At 39.5% G+C, this 27,439-nt stretch overlaps 1 protein-coding gene across 2 annotated transcripts in view; it reads right to left on the reverse strand.

Annotated features, from left to right (window-relative positions):
* The window catches only part of LOC126175512 (splicing factor 3B subunit 2), a 119,101-nt gene extending 93,716 nt beyond the window's left edge, over positions 1–25,385 (reverse strand). The window contains exons 1-5 of one of the 2 annotated variants that reach the window (XM_049922346.1): positions 25,227–25,379; positions 25,072–25,132; positions 17,740–17,835; positions 4,561–4,737; positions 2,727–3,039 (exon numbers count right to left, since the gene is read on the reverse strand). In XM_049922346.1, the coding sequence (XP_049778303.1) occupies positions 2,727–3,039; positions 4,561–4,737; positions 17,740–17,835; positions 25,072–25,113 (628 nt within the window). In that variant the 5' untranslated portion in view covers positions 25,114–25,132; positions 25,227–25,379. Of the gene's footprint in view, positions 1–2,726; positions 3,040–4,560; positions 4,738–17,739; positions 17,836–25,071 lie in introns of both variants that reach the window. The other variant, XM_049922340.1, reaches the window with a different exon arrangement.
* Positions 25,386–27,439: the final 2,054 nt, after the last annotated feature.

Here is a 27,439-nt window from a genome sequence, read left to right on the forward strand (position 1 = left end):
ATCTTTTCAAAAAGTTTAAATAAACAAATATTTGAACCAAACTAATTTTGTATTTATTTACGTATGTATTTTTCCGAAATTTCATGAAAGTGGGGGAACAGGGTTGAGAACTTATGACAACTAATGATGAGATTAGTAAAACTTAGCAATTTTTAATCTCCCGATAATGTCAAGAATGGCTGGCGACAAGCCAAGTAATCCAAATTAGCGTTGCTGGCGCAAAGCGAATCAATTTCTACGAAACTTGAGGATGGCAAAGTGTTAATAAATTGTTACAATCAGAAACCGCCAGTATATTACTCTGCTAACATCAAATTCTCCACCCCTTGCTGAAGCATATTTGGCTTGAAGAGAAATCTCCAAAGGAGTGGAAAAATGATTTGGTGGTAAAGCTCCAAAAAAAGAGAAATCTGTCAGACTGTAACAACTGGCTTGGTATTACATTGTTGTCAGTGCCTCACCAACACTATTTTACACAGAATTACAGAGTCTCTTGAAAATCGACTGCGTAAAGAAGAGGCTGGTTTTAGGGCACAATGTAATTGCGTTGATCTTATTAACACGCTTAGGATCATTTTAGACCAAAGCAAGGAAATCCAAGCAACTGTGTACCTGGCATTCATTGATTTTCAAAAGGCCTTCGATTCCGTGAAACATAAGGTGTTTCAGAAGTATGGTTACCACAGAAGATTTTAAACATCACGAAATATCTATATGATGGCTACAAATGTTGCATACTCCACAAGGGAAATATGACAGAGCCCATAAAAGTAATAAATGGAGTCCAGCACGGTTGCATTTTATCACCAACACTTTTTCAACTTGTTCTAGACTCAGTTAGGAGAAGAGTCACAGCAGGGAGGAGATAAGAAATCCAATGGGGGATCCATGAATGTCTGGAGGATTTTGATTCTGCAGATGATACAGTTTTATTGGCTCAAAGGCTGACTGATATGTAAGCTAAATTAAACTCATTGAAAGAAGAAGCATAGACTGTTGGCCTCAAGATAAATATAGGCAAAACAAAGGAAATGACAGTAAATTCAGGGAAAATGGAGGTGCCACTATTAACAGGGGAGCAGTGGGTGAAGACTCTCAACTCATTCCTGTATCTGGGTAGTATAGTGACGGAAGATGGTGGAGCTGGAGATGACGTGAAAAACCGCATTAAAAAGGCAAATGCTGCCTTCATACAATTGTATCCAATATGGAAAAATAGAAGTATCAGGTACACAACAAAAATCTATATTTTTAATATAAATGTGAAGGCTGTCCTCCTGTACACCAGTGAAAGCTGGAAAATGGATAAAAAGATAACATTCCAGTTACACAAAGCCTCATAAATAGATGTCTCCGTAGCATCATGAATATATGGTGGTCAGAAAAAATATGTAACGAGGAAATCGGGCGAATAACAAACCAGATACCTATAGAAGACCAGATACAAGAGAGAAAGTGGGAGTGATTGGGCCACACATTGAGAAAACCAGATGGAGCCATTGAGAAAAAAGCATCGGAATGGAGTCTCCAGGAAACATGGAAGAGAAGAAGACCTAGGAGAACATGGAAGAGGACAGTGGAAGGGGAAGCAAAAAGAGGTGGCAAGACCTGGGCAGAATTGAGGCAAATGGCCAAAGACAGAGACGGATGGCGTGTTTTCCTGGATGCCCTACGCCCCCATAGGGGCCAAAGGAATTAAGTCAAATAAGTCAATTTGTTTCAACATTGCGTGAGTTACTGGGCACAAAAAAGAAAATGTGTTGTATTACTTACTGAATGCCCCTCATAAATAAATAGTTTTTACTATTATAGTTCCAACCCTCGCGAATATATAACATTCAGAATATGGCAAAAATTTGATCTAGTGAGTTTGGTTTATCAACAAGCATATCACACCAGTAATGCCTCACTGAATAAGGAACTCCTACAGTCCACTGAAAATGGGTCTTCACACCAGTAATGCGTCACTGGATAAAGAACTTCTATAGCCCACTGAAAATGTAAACTGTAATTACAACAAGCCAAATAATTACTCTCACAAACTACAAATATAAACACATGTAGAAAATACAACTTAATAAAGTGGAAGAGAAGAATGTATATCTTACATCTTTAGAATCTAAGGTTAAAACATAGTCCACATATGTAGCATGTCTACACACCAACATTATATTCTGGTGTTAATGAGTGGCATACCTAATAACTGCTTATCTTTTGCACAAAGAGCATAAACCTACAATAACTTTGATTCAAAAGAATCCACACTTTAAGCAACATAATTCAGAATTTTATTTCTTACTGGACAATCAAACGCATGCTGTCATAATCTGCCTCTGCTGAATATCTCTCACATTACTACGAAGCACTAAAAACCTATTGCATTTATGAGAGCTGAACTTCAAATAAATAAATAAATAAATAAAATAAAAAAGTTATAGTATAACTCTACTATTGCTAAGATTTATTTTGAGGAAATACTCTTGCTGTACTCCAAGGATAACAAAGCTGAACTGCTACCTGTATTGTACATAAAGCTCTGACAGCCATCTTGCTATGACAACTAAAACTTACATTTGTACAAATTATTTACAAAATGTGCATGACTATCTGTTTCTCCTTGAAATGATAGAATAAATAGAAAAACAATCATTCTTTTGAACATGCAGAATGATTGTAGTACTTTTATTTATTAAAGAGGAAACTATTGAACAATACATAGTACTTACGCATTTCATCAGGTTCCACTCCTACTTGTTTTGCACGCTCGGTTTTAAATGCAAGTGCCTGTTCCAAAGCCATTGGCAATTTCACTTCCTTTACTTCTGAAGGCGGTTCCACGTGCAGAGTTAGAAGAGATGGCAACTTTCTGTCAGATGAATCCTCATCAGGATCAACTCCTGGAGGCCCAACTCCTGGGGGACCAACACCTAGGGGCCCAACTCCCGGCGGAGCAACCCCTGGGGGTGCAACCCCTGGAGGGCCAACACCCGGGGGCCCAACACCGGGGGGCCCTATGCCTGGTGGCCCCACACCTATAGGCTGTCAAATTTAAAAAGAAAAAAATATCCTAGGAAGTGAGCTCACAAACCATGAACAATAAGCTATTGAAGAGCAAGTAGTGAGATACCAATAACAAAGATGGCATTTAATGGCTAGTGATTCATAATTCACCAATTATGCCTCGAAACACTGAATTATACAATAAATAAATTGCAAAATGAGATGGAGACAATAATAATCCACATAACTTTTCACAATTTATTTCACTGCCCTACCTATTCAAGCTGTACATCCAGACACTTATCTTTTACATGTCCTCGACAGCTGGCACCAACGAAATCTTTTGCTTGTTGTCATAGCCAACATGTCACGTCTTCGGCTACAGCATTATCATGCTCATAATATTAGCCGACTGAATGAAATTTTAGGGGCCTGAACAGAGAAAAGTCACTGGGGGCTAAATCGGGACTACAGGGCAAATGTTCCAAGCATTTCCAACAAAATGTTTGTAGCAGCTTGTGCATTTGTCTTTATGTGTGTGAGCAGGCATTTTCCTCCAGAAGAATCATTTGCTTTGTCAGGAGGCCATGTTGTTTGCAGCAAATGACCAGCTGCAGTTCTCTCTGAATGGTGCAATATGACACTGCATTCATCATGAGGCTGGAGTCCCAACAGTATGACTCCCTGAATGTCACAAAACACTCATAACAGCATTTCACGAAAATTTAACTACAGTACTAATGTTTTTCAGGTTTTACTTGAAATTAAATCATCTCATTTATTGTAAGAACATTATCACCTAGGATGGTTCTGTAATTACAAATGACACAGATATTAAGAAATCTACTAACGTGTAAGGTGGTGTTTAATGTGCAATATTGACTGTAAAAAACATTTAAGTGTATTTTATCTGCAATAGTAGGAGAACTCCTTGGTTGCCTAGAAGTCACACAATAAACCTACTGAAGCAACCATAATTTCATAGAATCAACATTAATTGAAGGTGAATTTTAAGACTGGCTCTTTTTATGATTATTATGTGCTGACTGTGAAACAGTCACCATTTCAAAGACTCCATCACCAATATCACTTTATTTCCAAATGAAAAACATTACTTTGCTGACTGAACAGTGTAACATGAATATAGACATACATCACTTACACTAAAATGTAGACTTTCACGGCCAGAAATATCATGTCCATTATAATTATCCGGGCTGTTAAGCCGTGGTCGGTTGATGAATTCTGTGGTGATTCCCAACATTTCGCCTCCAACTGCGGGGACATCTTCAAGGGGTCCGTAGCTCGATGGAAGGTCCAACACACCCACTGGCTCGCTACTGACCTTCCATCAAGCTACGGACCCCCTTGAAGATGTCTCCCGCAGTCGGAGACGAAACGTTGGGAATCACCACAGAATTCATCAACCGACCACGGCATAACAGTCCGGATAATTATAATGGACATGACACATCACTTAGAACAATAGCATGCATTAATCACTTTTTGACAGAAAGAAAGAGCTCTTGAATAGAAAATATTTAAAATTTCTCCAAATACCTCAATGCCTGGAGGTGGGGGCATGGAAATTGGTGCCTGCACCATCCTTGGAGGTGCTGATGGCATGCTCACTGGAGGTACAGTTGCTAATTCCATACCAGGAGGCACAACTGGAGATGTCTGTCCACCCATTGCAACAGAACTGGGCACTGTTACTGGTGGAGGAACTGTCATTCTCTGAAATCAATATCCAAGTGCAACAATCAAGGATAAAATAACATTGCATGTAATATAAAACTGGAAGCAAGCTGCCACCATTAAACAAACAAATTGAATCAAATGATGTTAAAAGATTAAATTTCATACTTAATGGAGCATTTGGTGCAATCAGAAACAGTCATACTACTTACAATTGTGAAGTTATGGTGCTAGATCCTATTTTCTAGCAGTCAAATTACAAAAAAAGAAAGAAACCAATATTCACCCAGAAAGCAAGCTACAATGTTCTAAATGTCTAACAGATTCCTGAAAACAAACTAAGGTGACAGCCCACAAAATAATTCTAATAAAATCAAATTTAGATTGTGAGGTATCTAATTAACTGCCAAGTAATTTGTTACATATCCCATTGATCAATCACATTCACAGAATCTCTTAAACATGTGTGTTGTCAGGTGCTACACAAAGAAGCAATTCAGTCCAAAAGAAATTATAGGCTACAAGATTCTGAAGGATATTTCTGTTTCTATTGTTCTTCATGTACTTTTAACAATTTTCTTCAGTAAAACATGAACAGTGCCAGTTACTGTGAAGATAATATTATTATTATTTTGGTACGATCAATGACAATGATAGAGAAGAGTGGAATTTTCTGCCCTTTTCGCTATTCTACAAAATCAATAGTTTTATATATCTTTTCTAGGAGAAATCAGATACCAAGAGTCAGTAAGCACAACAGTACTACACTACGTGCATACGTACTTCCAACAGCACAGAAATAAACACAAACAACATTTTTTGTCACAAAGTACCCATGATGATAGTTTACCTTGTAGTATGATGCATGTGTTAGCAACATCAATTGAACAAGAGTGCACTATAGCATAAAATATTTGCATAAATATTAGAAAACTGCAATAGTTCATGATATATTCAGTCCTTTAATGTTAAATGGAAGAATTTTAGAGTTGTGAAGAAAAGGTAGTGTATCCTGTAATTATTAAAGAGGTTAAAGAAAGATTAAAGGCAAACTTGCAAGTATTCTCAACAGGATTTGGGAATCTATGATGCAATATATGCAGCAAGTATGAGTGTGCAGAAATGGAAAAAAGATGACCAATACATGACATCACAATTACCCATATCATGTTTTTGCTTGTTTTTTAAGTGCACAGGTTATAACTACACTAATAATATAGAAAATAATATAATCTAGTAACAATAAATAGGTTCTTAGGAAATAGCCATTGAAAATGAGAGTATGAGAGAGCAGGATCGGTATCAAATATTTAAGTAGTATAAAGAAATGCAGGATGTCTCTCTTAAAAGATATTGGTGCATTATCTCTGGTGTTGTTCGTAGATATTTACAATTTCATTTTTGCGTTGTACAACTAGACTTAACCCAAATACATAGTTCTCAACACACCTATCATGTGAAGCCCTTTGCCAATGGATAGAGTTTGTTTCCCATCACAAACAAAATTATTTTTACAGCAGAATTTTACATGCCCACTCCTTAGAGCAGTCCCAGATTAGTCTCGTGCAATATTTGTTTCATCGATATGTATTAGCAGGGACAGTAACAGCAATTCAGCAGTGACTTAGTAGTGGTGCAAGTGTGGAGCCTGCAGTCAGCATAGGGCAGGGCAGTATGTCACTACTGGAGTATTGGTTTCTCTTTAAGTTTTACTGTGCCTGTTAATACGTATTGATGAACCAAATATCACTCTAGACCAATCTGGGAGCACTTTATCAAATGAGCACGTAAAATTCTGTTCTAAAAATTATTTTGTTCGTAATGGGAAACAAACCGATGCTTTCTGTCATCAGTGGGCATTGCTTGAAAGACAGGATGAGCACTATTTATTTAGATCGACTCCAGCTATACAATGCAAAAACAAAATTGCAAATTTATGCATAAACGCCAGAGAAAATGCACCTGATGCCTCTTAGGAGAGACACATAGTATACAAGTAATGGCACTGAAAAAGATTATTACAGGAGGAGTTAGGGAACTCATATTTGTAACAGCTGGGTAAAGTCCATAGGATATGGAAAAACTTTTGTCACTGGAAGATGTAAAGGTAAGAGCTAAAAGCTGTGCTTACATTTTCAAATTATTATGATGGGGTGTATTAAATTTTATGTAGATATGAGAGAGAAGAAGCCATCTGGATTCTCCCTCCCAACACCAGCTTTTCTCAACTGTGCAGATGGGAGTTGTAATAACAACACATACTCTGCTCCCAAAATCATTCCGGCCTCAACTTATGGCAAAATACTGTCCCCATACCCTCTACCCAACAGTTTCCATCCCCTCTATACTATCACCTCTTCTCTGTTTTCATCTCCCACTCCTGTGTGTGCTGCCCCCTGCCAACACACCCACCCATCTTTGTCTGCTCTTCTCCTGTTTTGTTCCATTCACCCCTCTCCACCTCCCGTTGCTCATCCGCCCAACACTGCACCTGTTGGAAGTCTAGTCCCTGCACATTTTGCCAGACAGCATTCCTCTCTCCACTTCTTTTCCTGACAAAGGCTGTGCCTGAAAACTAATGTGTGAGTGTCTTAATTCTGCTTGTCTGCAACTCAACGTGTCATCTTTATGCTTAAGTAGCAATCTATCATTTCCTTACACTGATGAGAGAATGAGGCAGCATAGACAAACCCAAAGAAGGGTCGTCTAATCCATCGTCAGGTGAACCCATGGAAGGAATGACCTGTGCCATTTCTTTTATGTTGAGGACTAAGGAGAGGGACACACCTGCATCGCACAGACAATAATGTATGTACACAGTATCTGTCCGAAAGATAAGGTGTAAGCTTGGTTATTACAAAGGTAGGACACTGTAATAGCCCAAAGCAAACAGACTATCATTTAGGCTAAAAGACCCCCATGTAATGCACTCCACAAGTACAACTCAAGCAGCTTCTTCCTATGCATAGTGCATTCCTGACCTATCACGGAGAATCCTACAATTCTCCCATCATTGCCACTTCTGCCAAGTGCCTGTACGAACTGAGGATGGCCTCAGAATGTAAACAATAGGTGTCATTGGTGCCAACATGAGCCACAACTTGAAGATACCCTGCAACCTGTGTCATAAATAGGTGCAGGCAGGGCCATCCCCACATCCTGGATCCTCTCTCTCTCTCTCTCTCTCTCTCTCTCTCTCTCTCTCTCTCTCTCTCTCTCTAGCTGGCATCTCCGACAGCACATTGGACTTCTTACCGGTCGTGGACATTATTTCCCTAAAGGGACTCCACAACTAGTGAATCCATCCCCAAGGGACCTTATCAAACCCTGCTGAAGGAATAGCCATCGGCCATTGTCCACAGTCAAATGACGCAACACTTTACAACCTGTCACTCACACTTACACTTTACAACCTGTCACTCACACTTCGGTGAACATAGTCACCCCTCCCCCCCTCCCAGTCACTCAGCGCTGGAACTCTAAGAATATGGAATCCGCCTCTTGCCCTCCATCCGTGGTTTGTAGGACATCATGTGAGAAAAGGACAGCCTGAATTTTGCACAAGCAGTGCTTTCTAGATCAGTGCCAATTTGCACATTGATGCTTTTCTGTCTCAAGAAAATGTATTACATTTAGATTTCGAATATCCTCAACAAATCTGCACTAAACCAATGTGTAAGGATCTTAAACTTTAATATTATGAGTCCATTCTTTGATCCTTATTATACAGGGTGTTACAAAAAGGTACAGCCAAACTTTCAGGAAACATTCCTCACACACAAATAAAGAAAATATGTTATGTGGACATGTGTCCGGAAACGCTTAATTTTCATGTTAGAGCTCATTTTAGTTTCATCAGTGTGTTCTTCCACCTACGCTCAATGGAGCATGTTATGATTTCATACGGGATACTCTACCTGTGCTGCTAGAACATGTGCCTTTACAAGTACGACACAACAAGTGGTTCATACACGAGGGAGCTCCTGCACATTTCAGTCGAAGTGTTCATACGCTTCTCAACAACAGATTCGGTGACTGATTGATTGGTAGAGGCGGACCAATTCCGTGGCCTCCACGCTCTCCTGACCTCAACCCTCTCGACTTTCATTTACGGGGGCATTTGAAAGCTCTTGTCTACGCAACCTCGGTACCAAATGTAGAAACTCTTCGTGCTCGTATTGTGGACGGCTGTGATACAATACGCCATTCTCCAGGGCTGCATCAGCGCATCAGGGATTTCATGCGACGGAGGGTGGACGCACGTATCCTCGCTAACAGAGGACATTTTGAACATTTCCTGTAAGAAAGTGTTTGGAGTCACGCTGGTACGTTCTGTTGCCGTGTGTTTCCATTCCACGATTAATGTGATTTGAAGAGAAGTAATAAAATGAGCTCCAACATGGAAAGTAAGCTTTTCCGGACACGTGTCCACATAACATATTTTCTTTCTTTGTGTGTGAGGAATGTTTCCTGAAAGTTTGGCCGTACCTTTTTGTAACACCCTGTATATAGCAGTCACCTGTACTTTTTCTAGTCACTTAGGCCTTTTTACTTGACAAAAGATTCACATTAAATGCAAGCTAAAAAAGGGGCCACTGCCGAAGAGTACTTTCAGTAAAACCAAATTGAGAGCGGCCAATTTTCCACTCGCAAGGTGAACGGGTGAGGCCAAATGGCAATTCCTGGCATCCATCCTCCACATCGAATGATGCAAACATATTACACCCTACCAGTTACTCTGTGGCGAGTGTAGCTTCGCCAGTTGGTGCATACTGGAAACCTAGGAAAATGAAATATGCTTATTGCCCTTCATTCACAGGTACCCGGCAGCACAGCCTGTGGGCGAACCGAGTGACCCCTGAGACGTCCCACGTGATGCACCAGTTCCTCCACTGCTGCCGTACCCCGAGGCGGCACCTTCGGACGGTTAACCGCAGTCGACAGCACCTTCAGCTGTTCACAAACTGCAGCCAGGTCTTCCTGCGCCCGCACTCGGCGTGCGTGCTCTCGATCCAGCCTACTACTAAAATTTGATCGGAAATAATTTGTAAATGAAATGACGAAAATGAGTATTACTGCCTTTTAGACACGGATTTGCTCTAACACAACTGTTAAAACACAAACGCACAGCACTAGAGTGGCCCACAAACAAACAATTTACTCTCACGGTGATTCGTGACTAAAGGAGTGATACTATGACAGATGAGAAAGTAGGAAATATAATACAAACAATGGAAATGCCAGGTTGGAATACAGCAATGTAAGGAAAAGCTAGATTGCTGCTTACCACGAAGATGACAGGCAGGCACAACAGAAAGACGCTCGTGCATTAGTTTTGAGTCACAGTCTTCTTCAGAAATGTTGCGTGCTTCTTTTTCTGTTGAAGACTTTGACTGAAAGCTAACACGGACATGTAGCAAATGACAGCACCCCATTTTTAAGAATACTCAAGTTTACACTATTACTACATTCCCTCCCCATTTCAGGGCATAAATTGTAAAGTATTCAGTCCGCTTTGTGGGGTATTATGTTATCTGCTTGCATCTCCAGCTCATCTGTTTTTGTTTTGTAAACAAAATGTGTAATGATACATTTCACAATTACAATGCTTGTAGGATGCCACGATTTTGGTATCCCACATACTGCCTGCATGATTTTTCTACACTGCTGCCAAAGGTTGAGGGAAAAAGTGGTAAAAGAAAGCTCTGCTCAGCATTATAGAACAGAAGTGAGCAGAAAATGAAGCTCAATTTCCTCGACGTGGGCCGCAATGAAAACAGTGTCGTACTCCCTACGAAACTTAGATGAGCAGTAACAACAAATTTCTTAACATTTCATTTCACTTATAATGAAAGCTCGTCTTATAAGCCATTAGTAGCACATGTGATGTCTCAGAATCTGTACCGGCACTAATCTCGGCTAAAAATGAAATGTAACTGAATGGCAATGTGACTGTTTTTTCACTGCCCAACAACTGACGAGCAATATTTTTCTTCTTAGGGATGACATTCCCCAAATTCCAGAGATGGGAATTCGCTTTCGAAGATACACTCCACATTCTGCCTTTCTCTCGGTCAAAATGTACGGTAATCTAGCCCCTACACCTTTTCCTTCCTTCCCTAGCTTCCTCAGAATCTTTGTAGCAGTTGTTAATTACTTTCCTCCCCTCATCCTCGTGGTGACTTCTTTTTATAATTCTTTTCATTAACCATTTCCTCATCTTTTACCAGATCCACCTTTACTTTTCAGTCACAACCTCTTGTCTATCATCTCAGAATGCAGCTGCCACACTGCCACATTACTTAGTATGTACTGTCTTTTATCTCCTAATCTCTCCGATGCTTTTTCCTTCAATTTGGCACCTCTGTCTTTATCTCTCTGAATCATTTCCTATTCTCCTCCCTGAAGGAGGAACCTGTAGTTGCAAAACTGTGAGTACAGGTACTCTTTTTGTAAGTCTCTACTTGCTGCACTTTGGGATATGCCTATTGAAAGTAAATTCTGGCTACTTCATAAAGCTGTGTGTGAATTTAATAAGAAAAGAAATCAAACATGTTGGCACATGTGTGTAAGGAAGTACTTAATAAACATTTATTTTCCATGACCATAAATGACAAAATACCAAAAATGATGAAGATGAAAATGCCAATCACAGTATGGACACAACAGTGACAAGAATTAAGCATAAAACTGATACTTCTGTATACAATTTCAATTTTCTGTTGACAATAATGAAAATAGCATGGCAACATAGTTGCAATGCATGGGACACAATTCACTACACATATGTCAGGATGCTGGATAGATCTTTTAGGTAAACACTAAATGGCAGCACAGCTTTAATCACAGTTGCTTTACAAACAACTGGCAGACTACGAGAGGCACAGAAGATATTGGATACTGTTAACACAGGCTTCAGCAGTTCTTCAATACTCCACTCTCTTGAGAATACGAATACAGCATGGGTTACAATTCAAAATCCTCACAATGGAACATAAACCCTCAACAACTAGACTTGCCAAGATTGTTCACAAACTGCAATGTAATTGTCCTATGAACACACACAAATAAAGTATTAATTATGAAAATATATAAAGAAAGTATTTGAACCACATTTGTCACTGACATGATACAAATGTTGCAGAAACAAGGCTATCAAAGCTCCACTGCAACACAATTCTTGTCTTTTTTTACTGTTACATGTGTTTCACTCATTGGTTTCTTCACAGTACAACAACAGTTTGCTCATTCATACAGCTGCTTCATTATAGATATTGCTGGCTCTGCATCTTCTATTTAAAATACAAGTCTGGGGACTTGACTGTAATATTCCTATTGTAATGCCACAATCCAAGGTTCAATTACTTGAATATACAATACATTTGATTACTGAACACCGTGGCACACTGTAATTACATTATGTGATTATATAAACGTGTGGTTCCCGAAGAGGGGCAGCAGCATTTTCAGAAGTTGCAGGGGCAACAGTCTGGATGACTGACTGATCTGGCCTTGTAACATTAACCAAAACAGCTTTGCTGTGTTGGTACAGTGAACGGCTGAAAACAAGGGGGAAATTACAGCCATAATTTTTCCCCGAGGGCACGCAGCTTTACTGTATGATTAAATGATGATGGCGTCATCAAGGGTAAAATATTCCACAGGTAAAATAGTCCCCCATTTGGATCTCTGTCTGGGGACTGTTCATGAGGCCATCTTATCAGGAGAAACGGAACTGGCATTCTACGGATCCTTGATTGGGCAGGTGGGATCGAAAATTTAAAAAGGGAAATGGATAGGTTAAATTTAGATATAGTGGGAATTAGTGAAGTTCGCTGGCAGATGAATACAGGGTTATAAATACAAAATCACGTAAGGGTAATGCAGGAGTAGGTTTAATAATGAATAAAAAAACAGGAACATGGAAATGTGACTACGAACAGCATAGTGAACGCATTATTATAGCCAAGATAGACATGAACCCCACACCTACCACAGTAGTGCAAGTTTATATGCCAACTAGCTCTGCAGATGATGAAGAGATTGAAGACGTGTGGTGTCACAAGGCTTAGGCCTGTCCCACCCCTCATTAAATCGACCAAGACTTATATGAATAATTGTAAGAACAGTTATTATTATTGTTCTTTAAGTTTGTTTTTGGGTTTTCAGAAATACTGTGGGAAGAAAGTTTATTTATGTTGCAGGTAACGTGGAAGACGTTGCCCAACGATCACCACGAAAGTTCGACGTAGCGGCAAGTGGGCAAGGAATAAAACGAATGCTGCAAACTACCGCGAGCCATGGAAGAGCCTGGGCCGCGAGGGCGTCGAGCTTCCTAGGTCGTTGTTGGACAACATCAAAGGAAGAGATATTCTGTTTTCTCTTTGTAAACAGATCGATTGAGTCTTGAAAGGTTCATGTAAAACATATAGGTGGGTGACACATTAGGTGGGACCCAATGCCTGTAATACTTCCAGAGTTATTACAAAGTTGTTAAACAGCAAAACCAATAGTTCACCTTTTATATAGATTAAAAGTAGTAAAGATATAGGAAAGGAAGAGTTGCAGCGTCAGAACGAAAAGTGATGCATCACTTAGCAATGAAGGAGGACGTAAACAGCGGGCGTTACGTGGTGAAAACAAATCAACTGATAAAATAGTAAGTCTGTAATTAAGCATAAAGCCACGTAACACTGCACATGTATGATGCGATAAAAGAAATTATTCAGATAGTTAAGGGTAACAAAAATTTAATAGTCGTGGGGGACTGGAATTTGATTGTAGGAAAAGGAAGAGAAGGAAAAGTAGTAAGTGAATATGAACTGGGGGTAAGGAATGAAAGAGGAAGCCGCTTGGTAGAATTTTGAACAGAGCATAATTTAATCATAGGTAACACTTGGTTTAAGAATCATGAATGAAGGTTGTATATATGGAAGAGGCCTGGAGACACTGAAAGGTTTCAGATTGATTATGTAATGGTAACACAGAGATTCAGAAACCAGATTTTAAATTGTAAGACATTTACATGGGTAGATGCAGACTCTGACCATAACTGGTTATTCACTATAAATTAAAACTGAAGGAACTGGAAAAGGGTAGGAATTTAAGGAGATGGGACCTGGATAAACTGAAAGAACCAGGGTTGTAGAGAGTTTCAGAGAGAGCATTAGGGAATGGTTGATAAGAACAGGGAAAAGAAATACAATAGTAGCTTTGAGAGACAGAAATAGTGAAGGCAGCAGAGGATCAAGTAGGCAAAAAGAAGAGGGCTAATAGAAGTCCTTGGGTAGCAGAAGAGCTATTGAATTTAATTGATGAAAGGAGAAAATATAAAAATTCGATAACTGAAGCAGGCAAAAACAAATGCAAATGACTCAAAAAGAAGATCGACAAGAAGTGCAGAATGACTACAGAAGGATGGCTAGAGGACAAATGTGAGGCTATAAAGGCATATTTCACTAGCGGTAAGATAGATACAGCCTACAGGAAAATTAAAGAGAACTTTGGAGAAAAGAGAACCACCTGTATGAAAATCAAGAGCACAGATGGAAAACCAGGAAGGGAAAGCAGAAAAGTGGAAGGAATATATAGAGGGTCTACACAAGGGCGATGTACTTGAGGGCAATATTATGGAAATGGAAGAGGACATGGATGAAGATGAAATGGGAGATATGATACTGCGTGAAGAATTTGACACAGCACTGAAAGACCTAAGTAAAAAAAAAAAGCCCCGGGAGTAGACAACATTCCATTAGAACTACCGATAGCCTTGGGAGAGCCAGTCCTGACCAAACTCTACCATCTGGTGAGCAAGATGTGTGAGACAGGTGAAAGACCCTCACACTTCAAGAATATAATAATTCCAATCCCAAAGAAAGCTGGTGTCGACAGATGTGAAAATTACCGAATTATCAGTTTAATAAGTCATGGCTGCAAAATACTAACACAAATTCTTTACAGACAAATGGAAAAATTGGTAGAAGCAGGTCTCAGAGAAGACCAGTTTGGATTCCGTAGAAATGTTAAAACACACATGGCAATATTGACCCTATGAGTTATAAGATAGATTAAGGAAAGTCAAACCTATGTTTCTAGCATTTGCAGGTTTAGAGAAAAAAAAAAGCTTTTGAAATGTTGACTAGAACACGCTCTTTCAAGAAACCAAATGGCAGTTAAAAGAGTCGAGGGGCATGAAAAGGAAGCAGTGACTGAGACAGGGTTGTAGTCCATCCCCAATGTTATTCAATCCGTATACTGAGCAAGCAGTAAAGGAAACAAAAGAAAAATTTGAAGTAGGAATTAAAATTCATGGAGAAGAAATAAAAACTTTGAAGTTTGCTGATGACATTGTAATTCTGTCAGAGGCAGCAAAAAACGTGGAAGGGCAATTGAATGGAATGGACAGTGTCTTGAAGGGAGGATATAACATGAACATTAACAAAAGCAAAACGAAGATAACGGAGTGTAGTCAAATTAAATCAGGCAGTCCTGAGGAAATTACATTAGGAAATTAGACACTTAAAGTCGTAGATGACTTTTGCTATTTGGGGAGCAAAATAACTGATGATGGTCAAAGTAGAGAGGATATAAAATTTAGATTGGCTATGGCATAGAAAGTGTTTTTGAAGAAGATAAGTTTGTTAACATCGAATATAGATTTAAGTGTGAGGAAGTCTTTTCTGTGAGTAATTGTATGAGTGTAGCCATTTATGGAAGTGAAACATGGACGATAAACAATGTAGACACGAAGAGAATAGAAGCTTTCGAAATGTGGTGCTACAGAAGAATGCTGAAGATTAGATGGGTAGATCACATAACTAATAAGGAGGTACTGAAAGAATTGGGGAGAAGAGGAATTTGTGGCACAACTTGACTAGCAGAAGGGATCGGTTGGTAGGACGTATTCTGAGGCACCAAGGGATCACCAATTTAGTACTGGAGGGAAGCGTGGAGGGTAAAAATTGTAGAGGGAGACCAAGAGATGAATACACTAAGCAGATTCAGAAGGATGTAGGTTGCAGTAGTTATTTGGAGATGATGAGGCTTGCACAGGATACAGTAGCATAGAGAGCTGCCTCAAACCAGTCTCTGAACTGAAGACCACAACAACAACACACATGGTGTTTCAAAGTTTTTGCATATAACGCGTAGAAATGATAGGTCAGGACAGGGGGAACGACTTTCGTTAGAGAAAAAATGTTCCATGACACTTCTTGACTACACAAGGCTTCCTTTTGTTTTGGTTATGCCCCTGAGAGACAGCATGGCACGCACACCCTGCAACCTACATATGCCCTGCGTGTTGCCTATAATCCAGTAGTCTGTTCCGAATGAAAGAAATAGGCCCAACGAAATTGAAGTTATAAATTCCCTTCTAAAATATCTTTCTCTGATTAGAGGAACTCATTCTTAAGGTTTTCTTGTTGACAATCACTTTCAGTTTACTGGTGTAGGTAGTATGCATCACACCTGTTGATAGACACTGCTAGTTTGGTGAAATCGTATTGTCCTTGTACCAGCAAATATTAAAGGACACCTAGTGTCGTTCAGAAGCACCAACGAACATTTTGCCTCCAATAAAATTTGTTCCCCTTGATGTGATGTAACCTATCACACTATATGTTTGATGCAAAGACTTTGCAACACCCTGCATTTATGGTCATGCCTAGACTTTCAACTTACATTAACTACTGTTTAAAGACATTTGAGACTGAAACACTGCAACAGAATTTTTGTTCAAGCCTTATAAGGCATCAAAAAATTGTTCTTGAAATAAATATGTATTAATTACTTGTTTTAAATACAAGATAGGCTACTGAATTTTGTGTACAATAATTAAGTTTGATGTATGGAATTACCTCAGCTGAGACAAGTGAAACAGTAATTTAATTCTAATGAAAATATACATGTTGAAACACTAACTATTAAAGGTACTCATCACATACTATAATTACAAAAACAATCAAAACAATTAACTATTGGCAAAATTATTTAATTGGATAGAAAAAAAATCTACCCATCCATCGGTGACAGAACACACACATAAAAGACTTATGTAACTTGCAAGCTTTCAGAGCCAGTGGCTCCTTTTTTACGCAGAAGGGTTGAAGGGGTAGGAAGAGGGGCGAAGGAAAAGGACTGCAGAGGTCTAGGAAAAGGGATAGATTTTGGGAAAAGTCACACAGAACTGCAGGGCCTACTCCACAATCTGTATGGTAAGTCTTCCCTGACCCACGGTTCCGGGCGATTTTACCAAAATCTACCCCTTTTCCTAGACCTCTCCAGTCCTTTTCCTTCACCCTTCATCCTTCCCCTTCAACCCTTCTACCTGAAGAAGGAGCCACTGGCTCCGAAAGTTTGCCAGTTACAATTGCCTTTATGTGTGTGTTCTGTTGCCCTTTGGTGAGTAGATTTTTTTATCTACCCAATTTCATCATGCATTATGTAATCCTCAAAATCTCTATCTTTTCCTAAGCTAATTATGAAAAATATGTTTATGTTTTCTGCTGCAACTAATTTCAAGAGTAAATAATTTTGCACACTTTTTTTTATAATTATAACAATACTATATGCACGAAACACTGTCAAGATCATAAGGGGGATTGCAGCTGCAACCACAGGGAATGAGTGAGCCAGTAGGGAGGGAGGGATTGAGTGGAAGTGCTGCAGAGTTCATTTTGGTTTGAGTGAATAAATTGTCTTTAAAACAGGAAATGAAATGGATGAGTACCTTTCATACGCAAAGTATGTGCAGCCAAATGATATAAAAAATCTCAAGAGTCACCTCACTATTTTTGCAGCAAGCTTAAATAATATGTACATATGACCAACAATCTTTGACATGTCCAATTCAAACAAGTACATAACAAAGTATTTATGTAATATCTTCCTTCCCCACAATTCAATTATCATGTTGCAAAAACCACAATATCGTGACGTGGATAATGCAAATAATTAGTATACTGTAACGGAAATTTTCATTTATAGTCATCTATGGTGCGTGTGGGAGCATTACACAATCAAGTATATATTTAAAATTACCTGTCTCATTTCTTCTTCCCGCTGTTTCTCTAGAAGTGCTTCTTGCTGCAGACGAAACAGTTCCTGTTCCTCTCTTTGCTTCTCTGCAAGAGCAGTCTGAAAAACAAGTCAATGATACAAAATTACACCAATACGTTATTTAATTTATTTCTAATTAAAATATATATGTGACAGATACTTAAGTGTAGCTCTTAAGTTTAACTTTTAAAGAATGTGGAAGTACTGGGTCAGGAAGCAGTAATAATTACAGGACCCTTCAACCTTATAGCTTCACAGCACATTACTGTTATTATTATTGTTATTAAAGAAATGACAATAATCATGCTTGGAATATCTTGTCATGGTTGTACTGTGGCTGTGATTGTAACTGAGAAAAGTAATATACTGATATTACTTATCTAAATACCCAGTAAATTTTAGCATTAATGACCATTATTATATTGATGATGTTGTTGTTCAGTGTAACAGGTCCAGTATTGGTACCCAAGGCCTTCCTCCTCCATGGTCAGTTCCAGACATTCCCTCTGTGGTCCATACCCACTGGACGCATTCCTGAGAGTTCTGTTTTCGGTCTGCTGTGCTGGTATCCCGTTTTTGGTCTATAGCAGTTCCAGGTGTTCCCTCTGCAGTCTGTACCAACGGGACGCAATTTTAGGCATTCCATCTTAGCTCGTTGTTCTGGCGCTCTGTCTGATGTTTGTTTCCCATGTCCACACGCTCAGTTCTTGTTGTCATAGAATGATACTGCTGCTGCTACTGCTGACCCCATTGCATTTTGAGGAATCCAGTGCAGGATCCCAGGCTCCACAGCGTTGGTACCCAGTGTCATGGTTCATGGGATTTTACGTCACCTTTATCTCTATTAATTCTCTTATAACACTGCCCCAGTCTGACGGTCTGTGCCAGAACCCTCATTTTATCACAGTTTGTGGAACAATTGAGTTCAAATCAGTGTCTGACAATGATTGATTTCATTGTCTGTCTTCGACAGGTGAGCCTTTGATGTTCTCTACATCTGATATCTACTGTCCTAGAGCGACTGGTTGAAATGCCTTCTGAATCTCTTTGGCCGTGTATACATTCTTGCAGAAAACTGACAATAGATGTTCTATTCCTGCTGCTAAACAATGTGGGGCTGACAAGTTGTGTGTCCTGTGGACCAATGTCTTCAGAAATCCATTCTTCTATCCTGGGTGGTGACAATTGCGGGCTTGAGGGTGCGTCCAGTGGCCGCAGATCCCAGAGGGAATGCCTGGAACCAACCATGGAGAGATAAGGCTGCAGATGTAAGTACTGGACCCATTCCACTCAAAGAGCAGTCTCAGAAAGCACCCAATATAGATAATGAGTTACATTACTGAAATATCTTGTAAGAATGATGATGACATCCACAAGAATACTACAACTCCACAAGCTGACAACCAGCCTTCTTCACCGTCTGGGGATGTGCATCTGCCGCCAAGTCACACACATTCACAATTATTTCATTAACAGCTCATTTGCAGACCCATGTTTACTGGAACATTTTCACTTCTATTATTTTACATTTCCATCACTGCCTATTTTCACTATTAATTATGATACACAATGTATAAAGGAAAGCAGCTGGAAGACAGTAATATGGAAAGAAAAGAGCAACTAGATTATGAGGAAATGGTACACTAACAGAAGAAATTGACAAATTCAACATAAGGCATCTGGAGTACATAACATTCCCTCAGAATTATTAAGATCCTTGGGAAAACTGATGATAAAAAGTGTCCTATTTGGTATACATGACATACAAGACAGGTAAAGCACCCAATTACAAAGAAAGTGGATGCTGGCAGTTGTATTCCCACACCATCATTTTAATAAGTCTTGGTGGCATAATATCGAAACAAGTTATCTTTGGAAAGCTGCAACATATGGCAGGAGTCAATCCAAAGAAAAATCAATTTAGCTTTTGAAGGAATGTAAGAACACACACAAAGCAACACTGGTCACACAGCTTATCTTAAGAGAGAGATTTAGGAAAGGCAAACATACATTAATACCATTTGTAGATTTAGAAAAATATTTTGGTAATGGTGGCTAGGGTTGACCGAAATGTCCAATCCCACTCGTCGGCTTTGACACCTGACGTAAGGCTATTGTGGTGTGTGAGGTCACGACAGTGCGGAATTTAGTTTGTGAGAGTGGCGTGTTTGTAGGTGTTATTTTGATGTGATCGGTGGTGCTCTCTGGTGATGTGTTAGGTGATGTTTTTGGTTTAGTTTGCAGGTGTGGCGTGTTTATAGGTGGTGTATTGTTGCAGTTGGTGGTTCTCTCTGGTGGTGTGTTTATGGTTAGCATGTTACGTGGCGTATGGGGTTCATTTGCGTGACAGCTAGCATTGCAAGTGTGTGTTATTGGGGGCTGTGCTTTCAGTGGAATATTCTTCAGTGAGTTAACGATTTTAGTTTTGTTATTTCGACGTTATTGTAGTTTTTTTCTGTTTGTCGTGTGTGAATTTTGGTAAATTGCTTTTGTTATGTCTTTGGTAGGTAGGGATATGGCTGACAGTTTTCGGTTGTCGGCGATGATGGGGAAAATTTCTTCAACTACTCGGATTTTTGGATGAAGTTGTGAAACGTTCAGTATGTCGTGAAGAAATGAGGCTTACTAAAGTTCCAGCATCTCGGACCAGGGACGGCTGTATGTGGAGATGTCGTAAGTATAACAGGTCCAGGGAAGTGTTCGATTCCAATTTTGTTGTGCTTTTTGAGGTAGTGAAGATTGTGGACGTGGTTGTAGTTTTGGGTTTTATGATTTGGCATCTGTAGTTTCTGTTGACCTATATAGGTCACGGGAAGTGTTCGATTCCAACGTGTGGTTGTGGCTGTGGGTGTTCAGGTATCGGGAGTTGCTGTTGAGCGATATATGTCAAAGGAAGTGTTCAATTCCAATTTGTGGGATCGGGAGCTGCTGTTGAGCTATATAGGTCAAAGGAAGTGTTATTTGTGGGATCGGAAGATGATGTTGAGCTATATAGGCCAAGGGAAGTGTCCGATTCCAGAGGAGATTGTGTTTAGTGGAATTTGGAGAGTTTTGTGTTGTCGGTTTTTTTCGTCATTTTGTGTGGTTTAGTATGGTGGTATGTGTCTAAATTTGTTTATATTTACTTTGTCCCCATCCAAAAACCCCCAATTTCCCATGCTTTTCCCGATAGTTTCATTAGGTTTTTTGTGGAACGTGTGTGTCTTGGTTTTTCAATGTATTTTCTTGTTTGTGGTCATGTTTACATAATGACGTCATAGGTGCCATATTGGAGTCATATGTATGGTCGTTTCCACCGTATTTGTGACGTCATGGGTCAAAACAGACGGGTGGAATCGGACGCTTCTATATTTCCGGTGGCTACAGTTTACAGTGGCCACCCATGCGCATATGTTGGAAACACTTAGGCATGTATGATTAAGAACAAATGTGTTATTTTCTGGCTATAGTTTATAATGGGACGTCTGTGCACAGATTTCTCCTACGGCCATTTGTAATGTTTTCTTTAGGCATAGTCTATATCACTATATCAGATCAAACAGTGTAGGAAAAAATCTTACCTTCATAGTTTCGAATGTTATTGAATTTAGCATATGTTAAACTGAAGGACTAAGTAAGAAACAAGTATTTTTTTGTTCACTAAAAATAAAAAAAAGGAAAAAACCTGATCTGAGATACAACCCTCCAAAAAATGACACTGTGCATACTACACTCCTGGAAATGGAGAAAAGAACACATTGACACCGGTGTGTCAGACCCACCATACTTGCTCCGGACACTGCGAGAGGGCTGTACAAGCAATGATCACACGCACGGCACAGCGGACACACCAGGAACCGCGGTGTTGGCCGTCGAATGGCGCTAGCTGCGCAGCATTTGTGCACCACCGCCGTCAGTGTCAGCCAGTTTGCCGTGGCATACGGAGCTCCATCGCAGTCTTTAACACTGGTAGCATGCCGCGACAGCGTGGACGTGAATCGTATGTGCAGTTGACGGACTTTGAGCGAGGGCGTATATTGGGCATGCGGGAGGCCGGGTGGACGTACCGCCGAATTGCTCAACACGTGGGGCGTGAGGTCTCCACAGTACATCGATGTTGTCACCAGTGGTCGGCGGAAGGTGCACGTGCCCGTCGACCTGGGACCGGACCGCAGCGACGCACGGATGCACGCCAAGACCGTAGGATCCTACGCAGTGCCGTAGGGGACCGCACCGCCACTTCCCAGCAAATTAGGGACACTGTTGCTCCTGGGGTATCGGCGAGGACCATTCGCAACCGTCTCCATGAAGCTGGGCTACGGTCCCGCACACCGTTAGGCCGTCTTCCGCTCACGCCCCAACATCGTGCAGCCCGCCTCCAGTGGTGTCGCGACAGGCGTCAATGGAGGGACGAATGGAGACGTGTCGTCTTCAGCGATGAGAGTCGTTTCTGCCTTGGTGCCAATGATGGTCGTATGCGTGTTTGGCGCCGTGCAGGTGAGCGCCACAATCAGGACTGCATACGACCGAGGCACACAGGGCCAACACCCGGCATCATGGTGTGGGGAGCGATCTCCTACACTGGCCGTACACCACTGGTGATCGTCGAGGGGACACTGAATAGTGCACGGTACATCCAAACCGTCATCGAACCCATCGTTCTACCATTCCTAGACCGGCAAGGGAACTTGCTGTTCCAACAGGACAATGCACGTCCGCATGTATCCCGTGCCACCCAACGTGCTCTAGAAGGTGAAAGTCAAGTACCCTGGCCAGCAAGATCTCCGGATCTGCCCCCATTGAGCATGTTTGGGACTGGATGAAGCGTCGTCTCACGCGGTCTGCACGTCCAGCACGAACGCTGGTCCAACTGAGGCGCCACGTGGAAATGGCATGGCAAGCCGTTCCACAGGACTACATCCAGCATCTCTACGATCGTCTCCATGGGAGAATAGCAGCCTGCATTGCTGCGAAAGGTGGATATACACTGTACTAGTGCCGACATTGTGCATGCTCTGTTGCCTGTGTCTATGTGCCTGTGGTTCTGTCAGTGTGATCATGTGATGTATCTGACCCCAGGAATGTGTCAATAAAGTTTCCCCTTCCTGGGACAATGAATTCACGGTGTTCTTATTTCAATTTCCAGGAGTGTATTTTGAAGACACAAATTTTTGAAAAAACTTTGTTTTAATGTGAAAGATAATTGCTTCATGATTACAAAGAAATTCTCCATTTCAACTTATCTTTTACTACAGGGTTCTGAACTTTTTTTATAATTTATGGGAAATTTTTTTAAAAGTTTTTTCTGTTGATTAGTACCACATAGTTATAAATTCTCTGAAAAGGAGAGCTTCCACTTTTAGGTTGAACAGGTTTTTTAAACAACTGAAATATTTGCGATATATAAAACCTGTTTTATTACCACATTATCACATAACAAGCTCATAAAAATCAAAACCTAGCCTTATTTAATATAATTTTAGTTTTGAAAGATGAGTGAGAGACTCATCTTTCAAGCATTTTAAATGGTTCCAAAATGTTTGTGAAAAGTCCAAAGACTTAAAGGTATCAATTTATACAACTTATGGGCCCTCTTTTTTTGTACTGAAATTAGTCAGTCAATGAACTAAAAATGCGTTCCAATGCTTCAGTATCTTCCTTTGGTGCAGGGTGATGAAAACCTGTTGAACCAATCGGAACTGGTGTTATGTATCGCAAAAATTTCAATTGTTTATAAAACCTGTTGAACCAAAAAGTGGAAGCTCACCTTTTCAGGGAATTTAGAACTATATGGTACTAATCAACAGAAAAAAATCCAAATTTTATAGATTTGGCATTTATGAAAAACATTTTTCCATAAATTATATAAAAAAAGTTCAGAGCAGTATAGTAAAAGAACTTTGACCGATAAGTCCAAATGGAAGATTTCTTTGTAATCGTGAAGCAATTATCTTCCAATTAAAAAGAAAAAGACCAACAAAATACCTAGAACTGTTGCAGTGATACAGCATATTAAATTTTTTCCAAAATCGGCTCATCGAAATGGTATGCGCATTGTCATCTTTGGAGGGCTGTATCTCAGAGCAGATTTTTTTTTTCTTTTTTTTGGAGAAAACAAAAAAATACATGTTCCTCACTTAGTCCTTCATTTTAACAAATGCTAAATTCAATAATATCTGAGACTATGAAGGTGACCCCCCCCCCTCCCACCTGAAGTGATACAGATTAAGCGTTATTGTCCTGAATTATATGTGATTTATCAGTCTATGTAACTTCTTGTTGAGATTTTCTAGCTCCTTATCCAAATTTACCCAAGAACATACATAGACTTTGGTGGTTCCCATAGGCCTACATTCTATAATTAAAAATAAATGAATAAATCTTAGCTGTTCTGTCGGATTCCGAACTGGTTTGGGATACATAAGAATTATACCATAATTAAACTATATGGGTAACGATATTTTTGCTCCCAACAAAATAATTAGGCCTATAATTATGTATATCATTGGTAATCAAGATTATTACTTAGAGTTCAGGTAATTTACGTAACGCTGCCACATAATGAACTGTTAAAAAGAGAAAAATTAAACTGAGCTAAAAATTGTATGGGCCTTACAGACATCTATGAGTCAGGAGACAGCAAACTCAAAAGCTGTCTCTGCATACATTTGAAGCAAAACCGTAAATTATGGTTGGTTAAATTTACCAGCACTACAAACTACAGTAGCACGGTAAAACAGGAAAATTAACTTACTGCATAGGTTCTAATCTTAGTAACAGCAGTACATATTCAAACTTTCTGAATAAAAAATATAAAATCTATGGCTTACCGGTATGCAATACATTTCGTAAATACCAAACAAATGTAATCCTTAGCAAAAAAACTTTAGAAAAGCATGCCGCTAAAATCCTAAATATGTGACAGAACAATGATTCAAGGAGTAACATAAAATGTCGAAACAAGTCGTTTATCATTTGCAAACAACTAATCAGTAGCTACGCAGTTATTTTCTCCATTTCATTCTGCTGAAGTCACCTTGGACAAACCTACAAGTCCGAACTTGCAGTTAAATTTCTGGTTGCAACAAGTCATTCAACTGAGTGCTTGGGTTACACCAAAGATGAGTCTGTCAACTCAGCTACAATTCCAGGAGCGCCCAGTATCACCCTCTAGCCTCAATGAAAGTCAGTAATTCGCTACCACTAATAATTAAAATCTGTACTACATCTACGATGCCAGATGATGCCTATATTATTAATTGGTCTGCACTTGTCACCAGCGGGTACTATGTTTGCTCATAAATATTACTGTACCTCAGTAAAATAAATACATACCTGCTGCAGCCGCAGCAGTTCATCTTGCTTCTGTTGATCCATCTTCGAAAGAACGGCACAACTACGTAAAGGCCAATTTCGTTACTACCGCCAACCTCCCAGTAACAACAAAAACATCTCCTTTCAGCAGTATCACAACAAACTGAAGCACTCACAAATTTCTCCAAACCTCAGCACGTACAGAAATAACACCACTCAAGTTAAATACAACAATAATTGTCGTTGAGAGACAAATCACGATCTACTTCAAAATCATTTCACGCATCTGTTCTACAAGCAGTCAAACAACATCATACGACTAGCCTTTCCAAACAATTCAACTATCAAAGACTATACATTATACATCCGGAAGAAGCAGTGATAAAAATGTGAATAAGTGTGAAATGCCTGACAACGCGATAAAATAATTAATCTATAGTAAATTCAGTTCAGAAAACCAAAAATTACTCCACACAAGATTCTGAACCAGATTCATTTAATTTCAGTATCTTCACAATTTCTGGGCAATTAGTAAACAAAACTTTTCACACGTTTTACATGTTTTAACACCGAAAATAATAATACACAGTTAATAAGTCACCACAAATCACTAAAAAAAATTATTCATCGATCTTTTAAAGGTCGAAGATACCTGATATTGTAAGCTCTATCCAATATCAAATATTTGATGAATGGATGCTTAACAAATAAATAAATAAAATATAATAAAAAATAAATACATCTTCAACCGTATTCTGCTAACCACCGTGAAGTGCATGACAAATGGTACATCCCATTGTAACCGTTATTGGTGTTTCTTCCCGTTCCATTCGCGTGTGGAGCACGGGAAGAATGATTGTTTGCATGCCTATCTGCGTGCTGTAATTATCCTCATCTTCATCCCAGTATCTCTAATGTAAGCGATACGTAGGGGATTATAGCATATTCCTAGAGTCATCATTTAAAGTTGGTTCTTGAATCTTTGTTAGTAGACTTTCTTGGAATAGTTTACGTCTAGTTTCAAACGTCTGCCAGTTCAGTTTTTTCAGCATTACTGCAACACTCTCCCACAGGTCAAAAAAAAAAAAAAAAAAAACATGTGACCATTCTTGCTGCCCTTCTCTGTATACGTTCAATCTTTGGAACGGATACCATACACTTGAGCAGAATTCTAGCACTGGTCACATGAGTGATTTGCACTTCCTCAGTATTTTACCAATAAGCTGAAGTAATAATAACATGAATTACAAACAATCGATCCTTTGTGATCATTACATTTAATATTCATACAAAGTGTTACACCCAGGTATTTGTATGAGTTGATCGTCTCCAATTGTGACTCATTGGTATTAGAGTCATAGGATATTATGTTTTTTTCGTTTTGTGAAGGGCACAATTTCGCACTTATGAATATTTACAGCAAAGCAAAAGCTGAAATGCTTAATACTGACACTAATACTGATATCACTTATCTTTTCTATGATACGACAATTAAATTGGGGCAATTCTCCTGGGTTATCTTTTGAAATCTTATCACGATCTGATAAGTAATTCGTTACAGATGACAGCAACAATTGCAAAAGCCTGAGACTTTTATTATAAAAACATGAACAGTAAAGGTCCCAAAACATTTCCCTGGGACACACCTGAAGTTACTTCCACGTCTGATGATGACGATCCATCTAAAATTACGCATTGTGTCTTCCCCACCTAAAAGCCTACAATCCAGTAATAAACTTCACTTGATACCCCATATGATGGAACTGTTGACAATAAGTGGTGGTACTGAGCCAAAAGCTTTTTGGAAATCAAGAAATACTGCACCTATCTGGACGACATTTCTGTGGATCATTTCTACAACTGTTCTTGTAAATGGGTGTTACCTGTGCTTTCTTGCAACTAATGGTCACAGATTTTTGTTCGAGGCAGGGGTCTACGATAGATTACAGTAAAAAGAGGGGCTAACTCAAATGCAATTTCAGTATAGAATCTGACATGGATTTAATCAGGCCCTGAAGTTCTGTTCGATTTTAACAATTTCAGGTGTTTCTTGACATCACTGACACTCATACTGATATCACTCATCTTTTCATGGTTCGAGGATTAAATTGGGGCAATTCTCCTGGGTTATCCTTTGTGAAGAAACATTCACAAACACAGCTAAGCATTTCAGCTTTTGCTTTGCTACCCTCAGTTTCAGTTCCTATCTCATCTGCTAGAGACTAGACACTAATTTTGATGCCATTAACAGCCTTTATGTATGACCAGAAATTCTCTGGGTTTTGTGAAAGATCATGTTACAATATTCTGCTACAGTAGTCACTGAAGTCTTCATCTGTTAAATGTGACCTCAAGAGGGTAATCAATAAGCCAGAAATTGAATATTTTA

This window comes from Schistocerca cancellata, chromosome 1 (genome assembly GCF_023864275.1).
Source record: "Schistocerca cancellata isolate TAMUIC-IGC-003103 chromosome 1, iqSchCanc2.1, whole genome shotgun sequence".
Classification (NCBI taxonomy): Eukaryota; Metazoa; Arthropoda; class Insecta; order Orthoptera; family Acrididae; genus Schistocerca; species Schistocerca cancellata.